Below are 19,977 nucleotides of genomic sequence, written 5' to 3' on the forward strand. Positions count from 1 at the left end.
TGCGCCTCTATCGAACGAGCGCCTTCAAGGACTTCTTCAAAGTAGTGCTCGGCAGCCACTCGGCCTATGGCCGAACCCTGTGCCGCAACAGTGGTGGCCTCCATCTCCGCCCAGCATGTTTTGACACGGGCAAGGGCCATCCGCGCACCTTCTATGCACACTGATCTCTTTACAACATCGATGCGTGGCACAGCTTCAAGGAATTGTTGCACTAAGCTAAAGTAGCTACTCGGCCTTGGCCCTCCCGGCCACAGGTGATCCACAACGGACCTCATGGCAAGTCCGGACAACGTATGGAGCTCGGCCCAACCGGTCAATCGCTCATTCAGCAGCAGCGGACAGACTGGAGCGTGAAACTGTGACCAGAACAGCTTCTCCACTTCGGGACCTTTCTGATCCTTGAAGTACTCGGCGGCATCAGCAGCGCTGGCAGCCAAATCCATGTACGCGTCCGCAGAACTCCATAGCCGGTCCAGAGGAGCATACTTCGGATCTTCAAACTTAGTCCGCAATAAGAAAGGCTTCCCAGACACGATATCTGCAGCTTGATTCAGCTCCTCCTTCGTCGCTCTAATTTTGGTGCGGGCTTCCTTGGCAGCCACCCGGGCCTTCTCCAGGTCCGTCGCTTTCGCCCGATTTTCCTCTTCAAGAAGCCGATAACGATCAACAACATCTTTTAACTCCACGGCCATCTTGGCAATTTTTTCTTTGCTCTCGCAATGTGCGGCCTGTTCGGCCCTTAACTCTTCGGTCGCCTGTAAAGCGGCCGCATTGCTACTCCTTGCTTGCTCCTTGGCTCGGGTAAGCTCCGCCCGAAGGGTCTCCATGGTGGCCGCTCCATCTGCAGTCACAACATATGAAAGATACTGGCATCAGGCATGACAATCGCCAGAAAAATCACTAACCCTGCGCCTCGTCAAGCTGCTTGTTGACAAGGACGATGTCGGCATCTGCCGCATCCAGCTGCCGCATTAGTTCGGCATACCCATCAGTCCGGCTAGCCACCGGAGCCTCCACCACCTGCACATAAAGGCAGTCTGGTTATTGCCTGGGACTATGATCCTCTGTTTGCCGCCGTTTTCGACGACAACCAAAGTCTCAGGGGCTACTATCTACACACGGCACATCTAAAAATGTGCGGTACTTTAAAAAATGTACATCATTTCACGTACCTCAAAACCCGTCAGTAGACTCATAAAGGCTTCATGTAGCCCGCTCTCGGCAGACAAAATCCTTTCAATCACCGTACCCATCAATGTGCAGTGCTCTTCTGAGATAGCCGCTTTCTCCAGTAGATCCCTCTGTACATCCGACCACACACCAGACGGTGCCGGACTCTTTTGATTGCTCTCTTCTAGAGCTAGATACTAAGGACTTCGGGTGGCCATAGGATTACCTTCTGGCCTTGTCGGATCAGGAGAAGCCCTCCGCGATGACACCTCGGGGTCGCTCGCTTCGTAAGGCGGTGTGGCAGGGGGAGGCGTTTCGCTCTCCATCATCTCCGGAAGAAGATCCCCCGAAGACGAGCTCTGCTGAGAAGGGCTAAGATCTGAACTGCAAGATAAATGCTTCGATTATTTTCCTCGGGAATAAAGCAAGATATTTTTGTTATTGAATACCCTTTTACTTACAGCTCGGTAGAGGGCTGATCCCCGGGCGGACGTTGTGCGGCAAGAGTACCCTCCGAGACAGGTCCCTCTGGCGGAGATTTCTTCTCCTGTTTGGAAACCTTAGTTTCTGGATCTTTAGAGGTAGACCTCTTCCTTCCCCGGGGAGAGAGAATGTCAGATTCTTCCCCTTGGTTATCCTCCCTCGCGGAGGCGCTCATTCCCTCGATTGGAATAGGTAGCGATGGAGGCTCGCTTTTGCCCTCTCTATTCCCCCCTTTATCTTCCTTTGAGGGCACTAGACAAGGTGCTGGCTCAAGCATATTTTCCAGCACCGGATTGTCCAAGCCTTCAGGAAGGCAGGCCGAAAACCGGATCATCTTCGCCTTTGTTATCCAGTCCTAGTCAAAGAGAGATTCTTCAGAATGATGTCATGATAAATAAAAGGACAGTGTGTTCGGCCATGGGATTACTTACTTGGGGAGCGGGGCCGTTGCAGCTGAGGCCCATGCCCTCGGTAGTGTCCGGACACTCTATTTGGGGTCCGAAGAAAGATTTGTACATCTCCTCGTGCGCCATGCCGAGGAAATTCCGAATAGTGCGCGGTCCTTCCGGGTTGAATTCCCACATGCGGAGGGGCCGGCATTTGCAAGGCTGGACTCGACGAACCAGCATAACTTGCATTACCATAACCAGACTGAAATCTCCCTCGAAGAGATCTCGGATACGGTTCTGCAGTATTGGCACGTCCTTGGCTAGACCCCATCTCAGCCCCCTGCTGATCCATGACATCGGTTGTGGTGGAGGGCCCGAGCGAAAGGTGGGGGAGCTACCCACTTGGCACTTCGGGGAGCTGTGATGTAAAACCACTCCCGTTGCCACAATCCGGACACCTCTGGAAAGGAACCCTTTGGTCATGGAGCGTCAGCAATTTTGCTTATTAGAGCACCTCCACACGTTGCGTACTGCCCCTCGACCATCTTCGGCTTCACATCGAAGGTCTTGAGCCACAGGCCGAAGTGAGGGGTAATGCGGAGGAAGGCCTCACAAACGACAATAAATGATGAGATGTGAAGAAGGGAATCCGGGGCCAGATCGTGAAAATCCAGCCCGTAATAGAACATGAGACCCCTAACAAAGGGATCCAGAGCGAGGCCTAGTCCTCGGAGGAAGTGGGAGATGAACACAACGCTCTCGTTGGGTTTGAGAGTAGGGACGACCTGCCCTCGGGCGGGCAGCCTATGCGAAATTTCGGCGGTCAGATATCTGGCCTCCCTCAACTTCTTGATGTCCTCCTCCGTGACGGAGGAAGGCATCCACCGGCCTTGAAGGCTGGATCTGTACATGATTGAAGGTCCGAGGCACCTGACCTGGGCTTTGGGTGTTAGAACTCGAGGCGGCGGAAGGATTCGATTGAGCACAGGAGGGAAAAAAAGAAAAAGCCTTGTCCCTTTATAAAGGGGATGAATATCAGGCGTCCTCCTCGTGGCCATTCGAGACTTGCCTAAGATCTAGGAGTCATACCAACAGGCACAGTTGGGTTACCCACGTTTGTATTGATGAGAATCCCGTGATAAAGGGAACACGATCTTTGCTTTGACAAGACGTGTCGAGAAACCGCCTCGCGTTATGTGCAGGGTTGGTTAAAGAAAAATGATTCAAATAATTACTGGGTTGTGGCGTGATGCCATGCTGCCAAAACATGTCAGTAGATTGGATTTGTGGAAATATTATTCTCTCTACGATGGTATGTGGAACTTATTTTGCAGGGTCGGGCACTATCCTTGTATTCAAACTCTTCCGTGGTGTATTCAGAGGAGGAACCCGCCTTGCAATGCCAAAGACAACACTGCGCGCCGGACTCATCGTCATTGAAGCCTGGTTCAGGGGCTACTGAGGGAGTCCTGGATTAGGGGGTCTCCGGACAACCGGACTATATCCTTTGGTCGTACTATTGGACTATGAAGATACGAGATTGAAGACTCTGTCCCGTGTCCGGATGGGACTCTACTTGGTGTGGAAGGCAAGCTAGGCAATACGGATATGCATATCTCCTCCTTTGTAACCGACCTTGTGTAACCCTAGCCTCCTCCGGTGTCTATATAAACCGGAGGGTTTTAGTCCGTAGGACAACATACAATCATACCACAGGCTAGCTTCTAGGGTTTAGCCTCTTCGATCTCGTGGTAGATCAACTCTTGTACTACTCGTATAATCAAGAACAATCAAGCAGGACGTAGGGTTTTACCTCCATCAAGAGGGCCCGAACCTGGGTAAAACATCGTGTCCCCTGCCTCCTGTTACCATCCACCTTAGACGCACAGTTCGGGACCCCCTACCCGAGATCTGCCGGTTTTGACACAGACAGGGATACTGAAGGAAATATGCCCTAGAGGCAATAATAATGTTGTTATGTTATTTTTTTCCTAATTCATGATAAAGGTTTATTATTCATGCTAGAATTGTATTGATCAGAAACTTAAATACATGTGTGAATACATAAACAAATATCGTGTCCCTAGAGAGCCTCTACTAGACTAGTTCATTCATCAAAGATGGTTAAGGTTTCCTAACGATGGACATGTGTTGTCATTTGATAACGTGGCCACATCATTAGGAGAATGATGTGATGGACAAGACCCATCCGTTAGCTTAGCATATGATTGTTCAATTTATTGCTACTGCTTTCTTAATGTCAAATACATGTTCCTTCGGCCATGAGATCATGCAACTACCGGATACCGGAGGAATACCTTATGCGTTATCAAACGTCACAACGTAACTGGGAGATCATAAAGATGCTCTACAGGTATCTTCGAAGGTGTCTGTTGAGTTGGCGTGAATCGAGATCGAGATTTGTCACTCTGTGTATCGGAGAGGTATCTCTGGGCCCTCTCGGTAATACGCATCACAAGAAGCTTGTAAGAAAAGTGACTAAGGAGTTAGTTGTAATATGATGTATTATGGAACGAGTAAAGAGACTTGCCTGTAACGAGATTGAACTAGGTATAGAGATACCGACGATCGAATCTCGGGCAAGTAACATACCGACAGACAAAGGGAATTACGTATGTTGTCATAAATGTTCAACCGATAAAAGATCTTCATGGAATATGTAGGAATTAATATGGGCATCCACGTCCCGCTATTGGTTATTGACCGAAGAGGTCTCTCGGTCATGACTACATAATTCCCAAACCCGCAGGATCGCACGCCTAACGTTCGTTGACGCTAGAGTAGTATTGGGATATTTGATGAGCGGTAGCCAAATGTTGTTAGGAGTCCTGGATGAGATCCCAGACATCACAAGGACTCTCGGAATGGTCGAGAGGTAAATATTTGTATAAGGGAAGTCATATTTTGGGTTCCAAAAAAAAGGTGTAGTTTTTTTGGTAATGTATCGGGAAGCTTCTAGAAGATTCCGGAGGATTCTGGAGTCGTCCAGAAGTCCAAAAGTGGGTCCACCACTACCCAAGGGCTAGCATGGGCTACGGGGAGGCTCCCTGGCCTTATTGGGCTAGGCGCACCAAGTCCTCAAAAGCCCATGTGGCTAGGGAAGGCAAAAAAGGAAGGAGTCCTAATAGGAATAAGATTGGACTTGGAGTCCAGGTCCTCTCCCCCTTAGCTATGCCCTAGGGCTTAGATGGGCCGTTTCCCAGGCCCCTCCACCTATATGTAGAGGGGAGGGGCGCCCCAAGAGGACACACCAAGCCCTTGGCGCCCCTCTCTCTCCCGTTACTCCATAGTTCCATCGCCTCGTCTCGGCGACGCTTAGCGAAGCGCCGTCGATACTCAACCACCACCTTCAGCACCATGTGATACATCTCCAACATATCTATAATTTTTTATTGTTCCATGCTATTATATTATCAAACTTGGATGTTTTATAATCACTTTATAGTCATTTTATATCATTTTTTGGTACTAACCTATTGACATAGTGACAAGTGCGAGTTGCTGTTTTCTGCATGTTTTTTACATCGCGGGAAATCAATACCAAACGGAGTCCAAATGCAACAAAACTTTACAGAGATTTTTTATGGACCAGAAGACACCTAATGGGCCAAGGCAACGCCTAGGGGTGCTCTCAGGGGAGCACAACCCACCAGGGCGCGCCAAGAGGCCCAGGCGCACCCTGGTGGGTTGTGCCCACCTCGGGTACCCCCCTGGGACCGCCTCTTTGCTCTATAAATACCCAATATTCCATAAACCCTAGGGGAGTTGAAGAAAATCAATTCCAGCCGCCATAGAGTCCAGAACCACCAGATCCAATCTAGACACCATCACGGAGGGGTTCACCACTTCCATTGGTGCCTCTTCGATGATGCGTGAGTAGTTCTTTGTAGACCTTTGGGTCTGTAGTTAGTAGCTAGATGGATTTCTCTCTCTCGTTTGATTCTCAATACAATGGTCTCTTGGAGATCCATATGATGTAACTCTTTTTTGCGGTGTGTTTGTTGGGATCGGATGAAGTTTGAGTTTATGATCAGATCTATCTTTTTATATCCATGAAAATTATTTGAGTTTCTTTGATCTCTTATATGCAGGATTGCTTATAGCCTCGTATTTCTTCTCCGATATTTGGGTTTTGTTTGGCCAACTTGATCTATTTATCTTGCAATGGGAAGAGGTGCTTTGTAGTGGGTTCGGTCTTACAATGCTTGATCCCAGTGACCGAAGGGGAACCGACACGTATGTAACATCGCTACTAAGGAAAAAACAATGGGTCTGTCTCTACATAGATAGATCTTGTCTACATCATGTCATCATTCTTATTTCATTACTTCGTTTCCCCATGAACTTAATACACTAGATGCATGCTGGATAGCGGTCGATGTGTGGAGTAATAGTAGTAGATGCAGGCAGGAGTCGGTCTACTAATCTTGGACATGATGCCTATATAATGATCATTGCTTAGATATCGTCATGATTATTTGAAGTTCTATCAATTGCCCAACAATAATTTTTTTACCCACCGTTTTCTATTTTTCTCGAGAGAAGCCACTAGTGAAACCTACGCCCCGAGTCTCTTTCTCATATTATTTGCCTTTGCGATCTAATTTTCCTTTGCTTTTATTTTCAGATCTATTAAACCAAAAATACAAAAATACCTTGATGTGTTTTATTCTTATTTATTTTATTTGGCGTTCGATCTATCAATCTACTACAATTTTATTCACATCCGTTTGCCTATCTTGGGGCGCCGCTGCCCGAAAGGGGTTGACAACCCCTTTTACACGTCGGGTTGGGAGTATTTGTTATTTGTGTGCAGGTGATGTTTACGTTGTGTTGCTTGGTTCTCCTACTGGTTCGATAACCTTGGTTTCATCACCGAGGGAAATACCTACCGCCACTGTGCTGCATTATCCCTTCCTCTTTGGGGAAATACCAACATAGCTTCAAGCCTCCATCACCATGTTGTCGTGTTGGTCGTGATCCCATCTACTTCTCCTCTCCTGCTTGCTGGATCAAGCAAGAGGAGATGTCATCGAGCCGCACGTGTGCTAAACTCGGAGGTGCCATCCGTTTGGCACTAGATCGGTTGGATCGTGATCGGATCGCGAAGATTACGACTACATCAACCATGTGATAAACACTTCCGCTTAACGGTCTACGAGGGTACGTAGACACACTCTCCCCTCTTGTAGCTATGCATCTCCATGGATATATCTTGCGTGTGCATAGAAATTTTTTATTTTCCATGCAATGTTTCCCAACAGGGAGCGGTTTTAGACACTAAAAGTGTCATACACCAGGAGAAGCTCATCGAGGGGGCCGACAGAAGGCCTGCTAGGAGGCCTATGGGGACCAACGATAGAAGGGACCCCGAAGGGGAGGATAAGCACCTGGCAACCACCTTGAATCCCAAGCTAGGCGCGGCGGTGACCTAGATTGCATCTCTATCTATAAAAACCCTTGCATTCACCATCTATATTAGGGGAGGAGGCTAGAGGGCTCTCCTTACCATATAATCATGGATAGACGAACCCTCTGTAGCAATATCCTATACACTATTGTATTCCCTCGCATGAGGTATCCCTCCACCACGAATAACAAGAAGAATCAGGATGTAGGGTATTACTCTCTGGAGTCCCAAACCTATTGTGCGAGCGGGCTCTGTCCCAGTACTTCTGATCACGCCAGGCACACTACTGAGGGATCTGACAGTTTTTGCACTATCAGTTGGCGCTTCAAGAACGAGAGACGTTGGTCGGAGACCTAATCTGGGGCAGAGATCCAGATGAGCTCAACAAGTTCACGCCGGGCCAGACCTTCACCTTCGGCTCCATTGAGCTGGCGGCTGATGGTTGGGGCGGTTGTTCAATGCCACGCCCCCACCTTACATCGACTACATGTGTTTCGGGTCGATAGAGTTCCTCTTTGACGAGAACAACAAGACCACCATGTGTTACTCCGAGTCAATACGCATCGCAAGGAAATGCGCGTGAGCTGCCACTCGCAGGGAAAAATTTTGGTAAAATTCAACCCACCAGCCCTCCAATCACATATCATCAACATGATCTTCCAAACGGCAGATTATCTGAGACACGCCGAAACCAGAAGCTCACTTGGCGTGCAATCTACGCAACAGAGCTGGCCCCAAGCGAGTGATGGGTCGAGAATTTGTGATTATCTGCAAGTGATTCTTATTTTGTTTTCACCGGATTCCTACCACTTCTTGGTTATTTTTCACACTAACCCTTCAAAAGAGAATACAATTTATTTTTCTATTATTTGGTAGGAAATATCATATATGAAAGGAAAGCAAGAGGGTTGCTACAAATCAAGTCAAATGGAGCAACTTTTGTGTGGAGAGCCAAGCCACCAGGCGTAGCAGAGCAAAAGCCGACCTTTCATGGACGGTTGTATGAGGTGCCAGCGGGTCCACTACATCTATACAAGACACTTCCGTGAAGTGAAGGAGACAATCAGAGAACCCTAGCCGCTGCCATCGCAACTGGAACAGAGAAAAGGAGAAATTCGGAGAACCACAGGACATCTTCTTAATTTTGGTCATTTCATCTCCATCTTCATATCATCTTTCACTATTTTAATAGGAATCCCAAGTTTTAAGAACAAGTTGTAAACTCTATTCATACTCATCTGAAGATCAAGACTATTTGAATCATTCATTTAATTGTGGATCTTCCAGATGTGATTGATATGATATCCATTGGTTTATTCTCCGACATAATTGGTTATTCTCTTATGATGCGTGAATAGTTTTCCTTAGGCATGAAAGATTTCCCTAGATGAATGGTACTCCCTCCATTCCTTTATACAAGGCCACTATGAAATATACATTTTGCATCTATAGAAGGCCACTACTCCCTCCTTCCATATATATATAGGCCCTAATGCGTTTTGGAGGCTAATTTTGACCAAATGTTAGAGTAATAATATATGGCATGCAACTTACACAAAGCATACCGTCAAATTCGTATGTGAAAGAAGTTTTCAATGATATAATTTCCACATTATGCATGTCATGTACTATTAATCTTGTCAATAGTCAAAGGCGGTCTTAAAAACGCATTAGGCCCTATATAGATGGAAGGAGGGAGTAACAGTAATCGAGACAAAAATTAATGATGTTTCCTCATACTAACAACTTGTTTAGTGCATGCATGTAGTCATAATGACAGTGTGCTACTTCCTTCTCATTTCTTCCTTACATGCATATGACGTATTAATGATCTCGGTTAACGAAAATAAAAGTTGGCTTGCAAAGCAATCATTAAATTTTACCTTGATACCTATCCCTCCTTTCCGGTTTATAAGACTTATCTCAAAATTTTAGTTTTCCCGTTTTATAAGGCTCAATTTGGTTGTTCGCCATCACATGTTCAGATTTCAAGGTGCATTAAATCATTGCATGCAAGTATTAAAAGAAAATTGACCAATGCGTGTGCTTTATGCATGCATGCATTGCAATTAATGCATTGGTAAACACTATTGTTTGAGGAAAACAAGTGCATTAATTGACTGGTTTTGCAAACTACAAAAATTATTCCACCACTCACCATCTACCTTAGTTGGTGATATTTTTGAATTGAGCCCTATAAACCAAAAAGGAGGGTATAATCTAAGTTTGTTTCCTTGTAAGATTCATTTGTGTCGTCAGGTCTCAACATGGATCAATTTATGGGATGGTTGGTCGTATCATTGATGTAAATTAACGATCTCTCCTTATCTGGTGATTAAGGTGGTGTTTGGTTCTCTAGTCCTAGGACTTTTTCTAGTCCCAACTAAAAAGTCCCTAGTCCCTAAAAAGTCCCTCCCTGTTTGTTTCCAGAGACTGAAAAGTCCCTAGTCCCTTCCTAAAGGTTATTAAATGACCATGTTGCCCCTAGTATATAGGAAAATAACAATCAAACAACATCATAGGGTGGCGGGCCAATGGGTGCATGGAGGGGCATTGTTGAAAAAGTCCCAAAAACTCCCAAAAAGACTCTCCTTGAGAGTCTTCTTCATTTAGTCCCAAATGCATAGTTTAGTCCCTAAAAAGTTCCTCCCGTTTGGTAAAAAAGTGTCTAAGAGGGACTTTTTCTAGTCCCTACACAAAAAAGTCCCTGGAAACAAACACCCCCTAATCTGCAGTTTATCTTCTGGCCTCTTTATTAGACTACCCACAGTGGGAATAACATAGATAGTAACATCACACATAACTAGATAAAATAGATGATGTGGCAAGTAATAAATGAAGAAAGAGAGGCATGTAGTAACATAGCTAGTTACTACTAGTATGAGTAACATCACACATATCAAGGCAAGATGAGTCTATAGCATAATAAATAAAGTGTTGCATGTTACCACACATATATTACTCTCCACTATAAAGGTAGTAACATAGAGTAGAAACATGGGCATGTTACTGCTCTATGTTACTACCCATTGTGTCTAGTCTTATGCACCACTACCATGCTCAACGTGATCGCTGACACGGCAACTCAGCAACCGTAGATAAATGAATTTCTAGGCCGCTTTGTCCTTTGCATATCAGGCGTCAAGACAACCTTACAGCATCTATAGTCGTGATGGGCACTCAAAAGCCATCGAACGTATCTGGGCGCGTCCGCGCACACTAATCGGTCAGGTCTCAAATAATGCAATCAACATCCGAACACCTTAATTATTATATTTTAAATTCATACAAACTCATGCAACTACATCGATGCACACACATCGTTTGACTACTCCATCACTACACTAAACATGCCATCGGACTATCAAAATTTGGCATGTTTGGCTATGGTGAAGATCATCCACGGCTGCCCTTGCCTTTCCCGGCTCCCTTGTCGTCCTTCTCACAGAAGGACCGGTCGAAAATGCGGTAGGGATCGAGCCGGATCTGCTCATCGTCGGAGCTATCCTCGACGTCATTATCCGCCTTCTCCACCTTTGGTGGCAGTCCGGCCATGGCACGGACCGCCCAATTCTTCACTCGGGCGAGGGCACACGTGTTCCTCCACTGTTGCTTCTTCACAATGCGTGTGCGGATGGCTTACTCCTCTGCGGCCGCCCGCGCCGCCGCATCAGCAGCCTCCGCCGCCGCCATTTCCGCCGTGATACGGGCCTCGGCGGCCCTTATCATCTCCTTCCCTCGGCGGGCTGCCCGTTCCCGGTGGGACTCATAGTCTGCCCGGCCGGTGATGGGGAAGGAGAGATTTTCCGGTTGCTGCGACCGCGATGATCCAGTCTCAGAAGACCCGAGCGCTCGCTAAGCTGACACAATGGAGTCGTGCCGGACAGATCCGTCCGTCGGCCGGGCGCTGTCCTCCCGGGAGCGACGGAGTGCAATGTGGACCGACATTGCCTCCTCCAACCCTCACGAGATGGCACCCCAGTCTACAAATCCGGACTGGTCAGAGTCAGATCCGCTGCCCACCAAGCCGGAGACGGCCGAAAATCACCAAAGGTGAGCTCGGATGACAGAGGGAGTGGAGGGGAGAAGAGTATGAAGTGGCTAGGGTTTGGTCCGCTGAACGAATGGGGAGGCATATATGTGGGATCGGGTGGGTTGGGTCCGATGTGGTGGACGCGCCCGGTCGCTCCCATATCCGCCCCATATTTGGGTTGGATATGAGGGGCGCTGGTCAGCCAGGGCATTTGACGCCCGTTTGAGGCGTTCGTCTGGTTCAAAATTTCCTGACCGGTTAGTGACCGGGTGCGCCGCCCGAGCGCTTGAGGAGGTTTTAGGGCGCCCAGCTATAGATGCTCTGAGAGCGTAGAATTGATAATCCATCCCTTCTTTTCATTTGATCGCTCCAAGAACATGTTGTTCCATCCAGCATGAACCTGTATCGATTCGCTGGACGGTCTAGACGTGCTTTTCCCGTAAACCAAAGATAAATTATGGGGGCTTTGTGGGTGTTTGGACCGCTGCCACGTTCGCTCCTGACCGCCTTGGCCTAGCAAAAAAACATTCTCTTCTCTACGCTTTCCATCGAATGGTCGCGCCTCTTGTCACGCCGCATTCATGTCGGCCCAGCGCATGCAATGGTCGGCGTTAACGCCCGCGATTTGACCGGATGGGAGGGCGGCGCAGACGGACACGACCTCTCACTGCCGGCATTGAAGCGGCGCGGCAAGCCAGCTCGCCGAGGAGTAGCGAGTTGCTCCAGGCTGGCACGCTGGGGTGAGCGGCGGCACGGGCATCCTGGTTGCCGTGGACGACGTTGTGTCGTACCGCTCATCCTGTGCCTACAACCGCGCCATCCGCCGTCAACGTACGCGTAATCACGCCCTACTGACGGAGAAAGAAGCCGGCTTCACGGAGATGGACGAAACGGTGGCCAGCACGTCCGCGGTCACCATCATCACCGAGGAGAAGTAGAACATGGGAGGCCGTCGCCGCTTGGGTCTCATGAAGGCCATCACCGAGGCGACGCCCACGTACACAGTCGATGTCTTACCCGGTCGCAGGCCAAAGTCTTCCCCTTCCCCTCCAGCTGTAGCACATCGCGGTGATTCCACTCCGATGAGCGGCGTTGCCGAACATGGGAAAGCGAGCCGCCCTTTGTGTAGAAACATATACCTCCAGGCTCACGGCACCCCGGCGGGCGGGCTACTGGACATGGGTAAGACAATGAAGATCCGTCGTGGCCGGCCGTAGACTAGTAAAGGGTGTCCGTGTAATGAGAATGGATACCCGCCGGCGCCGGCCATAGAGTGGTTTTACCTTAGCCCGGTATAATTTTTAATTAAAATTATCCAAAATAAAATGAATTTCGTTTGGTTTATATGAAATTAGTCGTGTTTGCGTAAATTCAGTCTGGTTAATTCAAACAGTATTTGAAATATATGCGGACAACGTTGGATGACGGTCTTCTTTTTTGAAAAGAGGTTGTCCCCCGGCTTCATCATCAAAATAATGCATGCGACCAATGGACGGCGGTCTTCTCTATCAATGTTCACGTACTGATCTTTCTTTGTGGACAGATGCCCGAGCAACTTTGCCGGTCAGGGTTGGAGATGCCCTGAAGTAGTGCCACCAATTCCAATAGCTTTTACTAGTTCGCAGAGCAAATGAAGAGCCAAAAACCATCCATTTTTTAAGTTGCATGAAATCGTGCACCGATATGGCCGCAGATCTTGAACGTGACCTATCATCTACAGCTGCAAGCGATCAGGCGCGGGTCAATCTTGCTGGACAAGTTTTCCTGGGGCGCCATGATCCCGTCAGTATTTGTGGCAGCACTTGCCCGGTCGGTAGCAGACTAGCAGCACGCACACCAAGGCTCGCATGCAACCATACAGGTCTGAAAATGACTTGGCTTGACTTTCACAGGTTGAATACTTACTCTCGACATGCATAAAAGTATGTTCAATTGAATTGCTTTTGATCCTGATTCTCGGCACCCATTCAGAAAGATACTTGCAACGGAAGAAAAGTAGGGATTACCTGTGATCTCTGGACCATGGACAGTGACTCAGGGCATGTATAATGCATAGCCTTAAGATGATGTCTCGCATGCCATGTAGGATCGGATATGACGTAAAGTAGGTTTGGATAGGAAAGCGGGATTCTTTTCAGGAGGCGGGTGCTTAAAGAGAAAGTGTGGTCCGATGACAAAAACTGAAAAGGTTGAAGTAAAAAGTAGAGATGTATATGTACTAGAGTCTTTATTTTCTATTTTTAATGAGGTCCACTAATGGTAGCTTGCATTGGTGAGAAAAAATAAATTTAGGTCCCTCAAATTACTTTTTGGCCCTGTTTGGATCATGGGGTTAGAGCTAGTTTGGGTTAGTTGGAAGCTCAAATAACCCAAAAGTATCCAAACAAAAAGGGTTTCATCCAACCCAACTATCCCGGTGGAGAGGTGCTTATTTGGGTTAGAGTGGGTTAGAGAATAACTCTAACTCTAACTGTGTTAGAGTATCCAAATAAGGCCACTTCACGAGGCATATGTAATCATATGTCATCATTGTACATGCTCTCAGTGTAACAGTATCTAATCCTTGTGCACCTGGCTCGACATACATCCTCGCATTTCTGGCAAAAAGACGTTTCGGCGCCCCTGGCTCTGAGCCTGAGGACGTGATGTCAAGTCGATTCTCTTGTGCTTTCTGAAACTTCAGCCCCTCGTCCAAGTGTCAGGTCACGTAGTACTACTAGTAAGCAAGATCCAGTGACCCAGTGTCACTGTCTGCCGCTGTTCTTCTGAAACATGCTTTGCCCAGTCGAACTGAGCCATCCTTCTACACTCTACACTTCACACTGCGGTTTAACCCCTGCCAAGCTGCTTGTGCCTGCCTGTGGTACACACTCCACCCATCTCCTGCTGCTCAGTCAATTTCGCTGCTCATTTCGTTTTCGCTAGGCCTTTTGCTGCTCCCGGTACACCCCACCCATCCCCGTTGAGCATAAGTGCGAAATAACACATGCTGACTGGGGACAAGACAGCCCATGAAGGTGTGGTGCTTTCGCCACCTCAGCACAGCCGAGCTGAGCCAAAGGGAAACTTGCCAAAAAACACTGTCCCCAGTCTGTACTGCCGCTCAAGGAATCCTAAGCACGGTTCGCCATCATCAGATTCAGAAAGCACAACCGGACCCCAAAATAACACTTGCAGAACCAAACCCTGAAGGAAGGGAACACCTGAGCGACGTAGCCCGAGCCAGAGGCCAAATTACATGGAGGGAGAGCACATGGATGGTTTTGTACTGGGTTCTCATTATCATCATATCGGGCCAGCCCCTCTGAATCCGGACATATACAACCTTTCAACAACTCTACGGGGTGTGTGGATGGGGGCTACCGGGCAACGACCGCACTCTTGCTTATTTGGACTGACTGGATCTAGCTTACAGCTTGGGATCGAAGCTACACAGATGGAACAATTGCCAATCTCCCCAAAATTATAAGAAAAATAATCTACAAAATAGTAGCAGCCAGCTCCATCATTGACGATGACGTATCATGACACGGTGATGAATGAATGGGCATTCATTCCATGGCTATGGCTTGTCGTCGAGCTGCACCTGCAGCTCGCTGCTGTCGGTTTTGCGCCGGCCCATCTTGCCGATGGACGAGGCGATGCTGCCCATGAGGCTGCTGCTGCTGCTGCCCCCGTCGCCGCCGCCGCTGAGGTTCAGGGACCGGCGAGACCGCCGGTGCCGCGGAGACTCCAGCCTGCCTTCTGCTCCTTCCTCCTCCTCGTCGTCGTCGCCGGCCTTGGCCCTGGTGGCCACCGCCAGCCGGGTGATGCCGCCGCGGCAGAAGGGGCATGTGGGCAGCGGCTGGCTCTGCGTGGCCGGGTTGGGCTTGGCGTGGCAGCAGAGCGCCAGCGTGCACGCCGCGCACATCTGGTGCCCGCACTCCCGGACCTCGATCGCGCACGCCTGGTCGAAGCAGATGCTGCACACCTCGCCGCCCTGCACGACCTAGAGTTAGTATCATAATATCAGTCCGAACAAGATCCGCACCGTCGGACGGACGCGCCGGCTCCGAGGGAGATGTCGACGCAGAGGCGGGATCGTGCATGTGGAGGCGTACTACGATCGCGTTTGAATAATGTTTCGTGCATATGGATCGCTCAGACGTGCGGCAATTCGTGCGAGCAGGTGCGTGCACACGCTGCCACTGCCACTGCCACGGTTTGACACCTAACTTGTCATTACCAACTAGAAGGATTAAACTAGCAGAAGTGCGTACGCCTGCACCCAATAAGTTAGCCATTCGTCCCTCGGATCAACACACTCAATATTATACTCCTGGTGTGGTACATTTCTGGGGCAAGTGGCTCCATGCTGAGACCTGACGGCACGTTAGCTACTCCTACAAGCAATGCAATGATGAGCTCTGGGATAATGCTAGCCTTGAAAACCAATCTTTGATTGAGAGCGATCAAAACAAGTACTGCCTACTTGTTGGTAAGTAAGTAAATTACTATTGTGCGTGCCAATGAAAGAAAGAAACGATGGCAGCTCGGTACGGCGAAGCTCCCACTGTTAGGTTGAATTATTTCGTGCGTGTGAGGTCAGCAATGGAAGTACTAGCAGTAGTAATTTGCAAGGCAAGACCGGTCAGTACGGTAGTACCTCGGAGACGGTGGCACCGTCATCTGAACGCGACGGCGATGGCAATGAATTCTTGGCCCCTTTGAGGATCCTCTTCTCCCTCTCCCGATTGGCCTCCATCAGGGCTGCCTCCAGGAGAGCCTTGGCGTCAGGCTCCAGCTCGCTGATGAACTTGAGAGGCGAAGGCCACACTAGGGGCTCTGCCGATGACGGGTTCAGCAGCGCCGCGCACGCCACATGCCCTCGCTTCACCGCCACCTCATATGGAATTCTCCTGTAGAAGCCAATCCACAACAGTAGATTAGACTAACCAGCACAATGGCTTCAGATCATTTGCTGGAGACAACATATGTAATTGTGGTGTTGGAATTCAGTGGTGTTTTTGCAAGAAATTGCTGACGCACCCGACGGAGTCGCGCTGGAGGCGGTCGGCGCCCCAGGAGAGCAGCTGGCGAACGCAGTCGAGGCTCCCGCCGCGCGCGGCCAAATGCAGCGGCGTGCTCCCGGGGAATCTGCAGGAACGCGAGCGCTCGCGTCAATGTCGCGGCTTTTGCCTTCCTAAAAAGATGCGATTTTGGTGGGTACTGAGAAGGGCGGTCTTTGACTTGGGGAGAAGTTTTACCCGAAGGCGCCGCTGGAGGCGGACACGATGGCGCCGTTCTCCAGCAGGACGTGGACGCAGCGGCGCCAGCCCTGCCTCGCCGCCAGGTGCAACGGCGTCGCTCCGGTGTCGTCCCGCACATTCACGAACCGCGCGTATCCCCTGCACCTCCAAAACCACGGCTGATGACTCATTAGCAAAGGCTAGCGCGCGGCTGCCGCAGCGCGTTTGCGGCGAGCAATGGCGGCTCTGAGAAGAAGGGCCAACCAGGATTGCGACACCGGCGCGGTCCGCGCCGCCGTCAGGATGGCCCGGAGGCAGTCTGAGTGGCCGTAGTACGCCGCGTAGTGCAGGCACGTCCGCCCGTGCGACGAATCGAACATCAGGATCTGTACACACAGACGGAAAACGCCATTAGGTTCAGGAGAAGCTCCAAGAACAGTCCCAATCACCAAAACTGTGGCCGTAAGTCTCACATTGGCGCCGGCGTCGAGCAACCGCCGCACGCACTCGGTCCTCCCGTGCATCGCCGCGAGCATCAGCGCCGTCTGCGGCAAAGTCCCGCGATGTGAGGACAAGCTTTCCACAAAGGGGGGCGATGGAGAAGAGAAGAGGGGAAGCGTGACGAACCTGCTTGTGGCGGTTCACGGCGTCCGGCTCCACGCAAAGATCCAATGCCATGGAGACCACCTAAGCAAACAAAGGAATCAGCACACCGGAGATACACAGGGGTGGCGAGAAGCTGGACGGGGAGGAGCACACAGCAGTAAGGGGAACCGTACTTGGAGGTGGCCGTGGGCGGCGGCGATGTGGAGCGCGGAGAGGCGGTCGAAGAGCGTGGTGCGGCGGAGGAGGGAGGGGCGGGAGCTGACGGCGGCGGAGAGGCGGGCGAGGTCGCCGGACTGTGCCGCGCCGAAGAAGTCCACCTCCTCGCTGGGGCGGCCGCAGCTGGCTCCGTGCCCCATCACCCGTGGCGCCTCTCGGCGGACGCCCGGCGAGCCAGCCGCGGTGGCCGGCGGGGGGAATAATGGGGGGAGGAGAGTGTGGGAGTACGAGCGTGGGCTGAGGAGTGGGCGCGGTGGAGTAGAGCTTAATAGTGCGTGCGCTTTCTTGTGGTTTAAAAAAACTTCTGCTTCTCTTATTGAGAGTGAGAGATTTTTTTTCTTTTTTTTTCTGATAAACTGCTCCTTTCGCATGCTAGGATATTTCACCAGAAATGTTTACAAACACACTGTCACCATCACCCAGATAAGGCCTTGTTTGATCTATAGGAATTTTGTAAGATTTTACAAACCAAATGATATATCTTTCTATGTAGGATTTAAATGTATGTCATCTCATTTTTTATGATTTTCCTATTCCTATGACCCAAAGATTTCCTAAACATTTTTCTTATGAGATGATTTGTCGGGGTCGATTCCTTCCAACTGTATTTATAGTACATACATGTGATCGCATACATATAGAAATACTATACTTTATAGGGCTAGGACTCTCTTATTTGATTCTATCTATAGACGACGGCAAGCACTAATGTTCTACATATAGTAGGTAAATATAGTGCAGGCCTGAATTCATATTCTTAAACGTCATGGCCATAATTTCAGGACCCTAATAGCTGGCGAACTTTTCTCATGAAGGGATGACCTTTATGAATGTTTTCCCTAGCAGTTTTAGTTATATAGAAATAGCATTTTTCTAGAAGAGGATGACAGTTTTTGGGCTTAAAAGGCATTTTCTGTCAAAAAATACCGCGCAGACAAATGTGAAATCATTCCCTGGACCTTCATCCATGAAACGTTTCCCAGATATCATTTCCCCAATCTTATGATCTTTACCACCAACTCAAGTATGGCGTTGGTTTTTTTAGCATCAATTCTCGGTGGGCTACGCTAAGGTGAATAGGTAGTTCAATAGGGAAGGGATCCTTCGTCCATAATTACACGGCGGGGCTCGGATGTAGGTGACGACCCTAGAGATGGTGCTGGCATCTCATCTTGCTAGGAGGCGGCGTGGCGTCGGTTTTTGGAACGGCACCCACAAGGTTTAGGCATGGTGGAGCCATCCTATACCCTTGTAACACTTCGGATGTGATTTACCCAATATGTATTCCAACTCTTGCCGTTTCCGGCCTTAAATTATTTTATTTTTTCGGGTTCGGGTTTTTGTCCCCGTGTGTTGTTGTCGTTGTCATGCATCTCATATCATGTCATCATGTGCATTGCATTTGCATACGTGTTCATCTCATGCATTCGAGCATTTTCTCCGTTGTTCGTTTTGCATTCCGGCGCTTCCTTCTCCTCCAGTGGTCATTTCTACCTTTCTTTCATGCGTGGAGATTAAATATTTCCGGATTGGACCGAGACTTGCCAAGCGGCCTTGGTTTACTACCGGTAGACCGCCTGTCAAGTTTCGTACCATTTGGACTTCATTTGATGCTCCAACGATTAACCGAGGGACCGAAAAGGCCTCGTGTGTGTTGCAGCCCAACACCCCTCTAATTTGGCCCAAAACCCACCAAAACCATCTCCATCATCTAGAGCGTTCGATCATGATCGCGTGGCTGAAAACCGCACCTCTTTTGGACACTTCTAGCTCCTACCTCTATAAATATCCCCTCCCCGATATTTCGGATCCAAAACCACCCTAAACCCTAGCCCCGCACCTCCGCGCGGCCGGACAACGTCCGCCGCCACCGGACACTTCGCCCGCACCTGTCACCGGCCGCCACGTGGCAACGCCGGCCGCCTCCCGTGCGAGGCCCGCCGAGCCCGCTCGGGACCCCCGCGGCCCAGGGCGCCGCCACCTCGCCCGAGGGGCGCTGCCTCACCGCGCCGTCGCCTCTCCTTCTCCGGCCGCCGCCTGCTCCGCCCCGCCGCCTCGACGCCGGCACGCCGCCGCCCCGCACCGGCGCCACCCTGCTCCGTGTTCCGCTCCACCGACTCCGCGCTCCTCGCCGCCCTTCGCGGCGGGATCCGACAAGTCCGGCGCCGCCCTCCGCTACCTCGCCGTCCGGCCGGCCTCCTCTCTCCGGCGACCCCATCTCTGACTGGCGAACATCGGACTCCGTGCGTGCTACAGTACCGCCGGATCTGGATCTGAACGAAGGGGTTGACTTTTTCATTCCCAACCCTAATTATTTTGCTATCTTTGACATGCCTTAACTTCATCATCGTAGCTTCAATTCGTGCGTGTAGCATATCAAAATGTTCATCTCAAAGAGTACATCATTTCATCTCATTGTAT

The 19,977-nt window shown here is 49.7% G+C and overlaps 1 protein-coding gene across 1 annotated transcript; it reads right to left on the bottom strand.

Annotated features, from left to right (window-relative positions):
• Positions 1–14,762: 14,762 nt before the first annotated feature.
• On the bottom strand, positions 14,763–17,696 carry LOC119285275 (E3 ubiquitin-protein ligase XB3-like). The gene is made up of 8 exons (XM_037564516.1): positions 17,514–17,696; positions 17,362–17,421; positions 17,208–17,279; positions 16,999–17,120; positions 16,753–16,893; positions 16,535–16,642; positions 16,152–16,404; positions 14,763–15,485 (listed from the first exon to the last, which is right to left on the bottom strand). The coding sequence occupies exons 1-8, from the start codon at positions 17,694–17,696 to the stop codon at positions 15,069–15,071; spliced, it is 1,356 nt and encodes a 451-aa protein (XP_037420413.1). The 3' UTR covers positions 14,763–15,068.
• Positions 17,697–19,977: the final 2,281 nt, after the last annotated feature.

The sequence above is a fragment of the Triticum dicoccoides genome, chromosome 4A (assembly GCF_002162155.2).
Source record: "Triticum dicoccoides isolate Atlit2015 ecotype Zavitan chromosome 4A, WEW_v2.0, whole genome shotgun sequence".
Classification (NCBI taxonomy): Eukaryota; Viridiplantae; Streptophyta; class Magnoliopsida; order Poales; family Poaceae; genus Triticum; species Triticum dicoccoides.

What these genes read in the sequence shown, in the direction of transcription:
- LOC119285275 (XM_037564516.1), bottom strand. Translation starts at nt 17,696, where the DNA reads ATGGGGCACGGAGCCAGCTGCGGCCGCCCCAGCGAGGAGGTGGACTTC. An exon ending in CCGCCCACGGCCACCTCCAA is followed by an intron (nt 17,422 to 17,513) that starts GTACGGTTCCCC and finishes TTGTTTGCTTAG; the next exon opens with GTGGTCTCCATGGCATTGGA. An exon ending in GCGCCGGTGTCGCAATCCTG is followed by an intron (nt 16,894 to 16,998) that starts GTTGGCCCTTCT and finishes TTGGAGGTGCAG; the next exon opens with GGGATACGCGCGGTTCGTGA.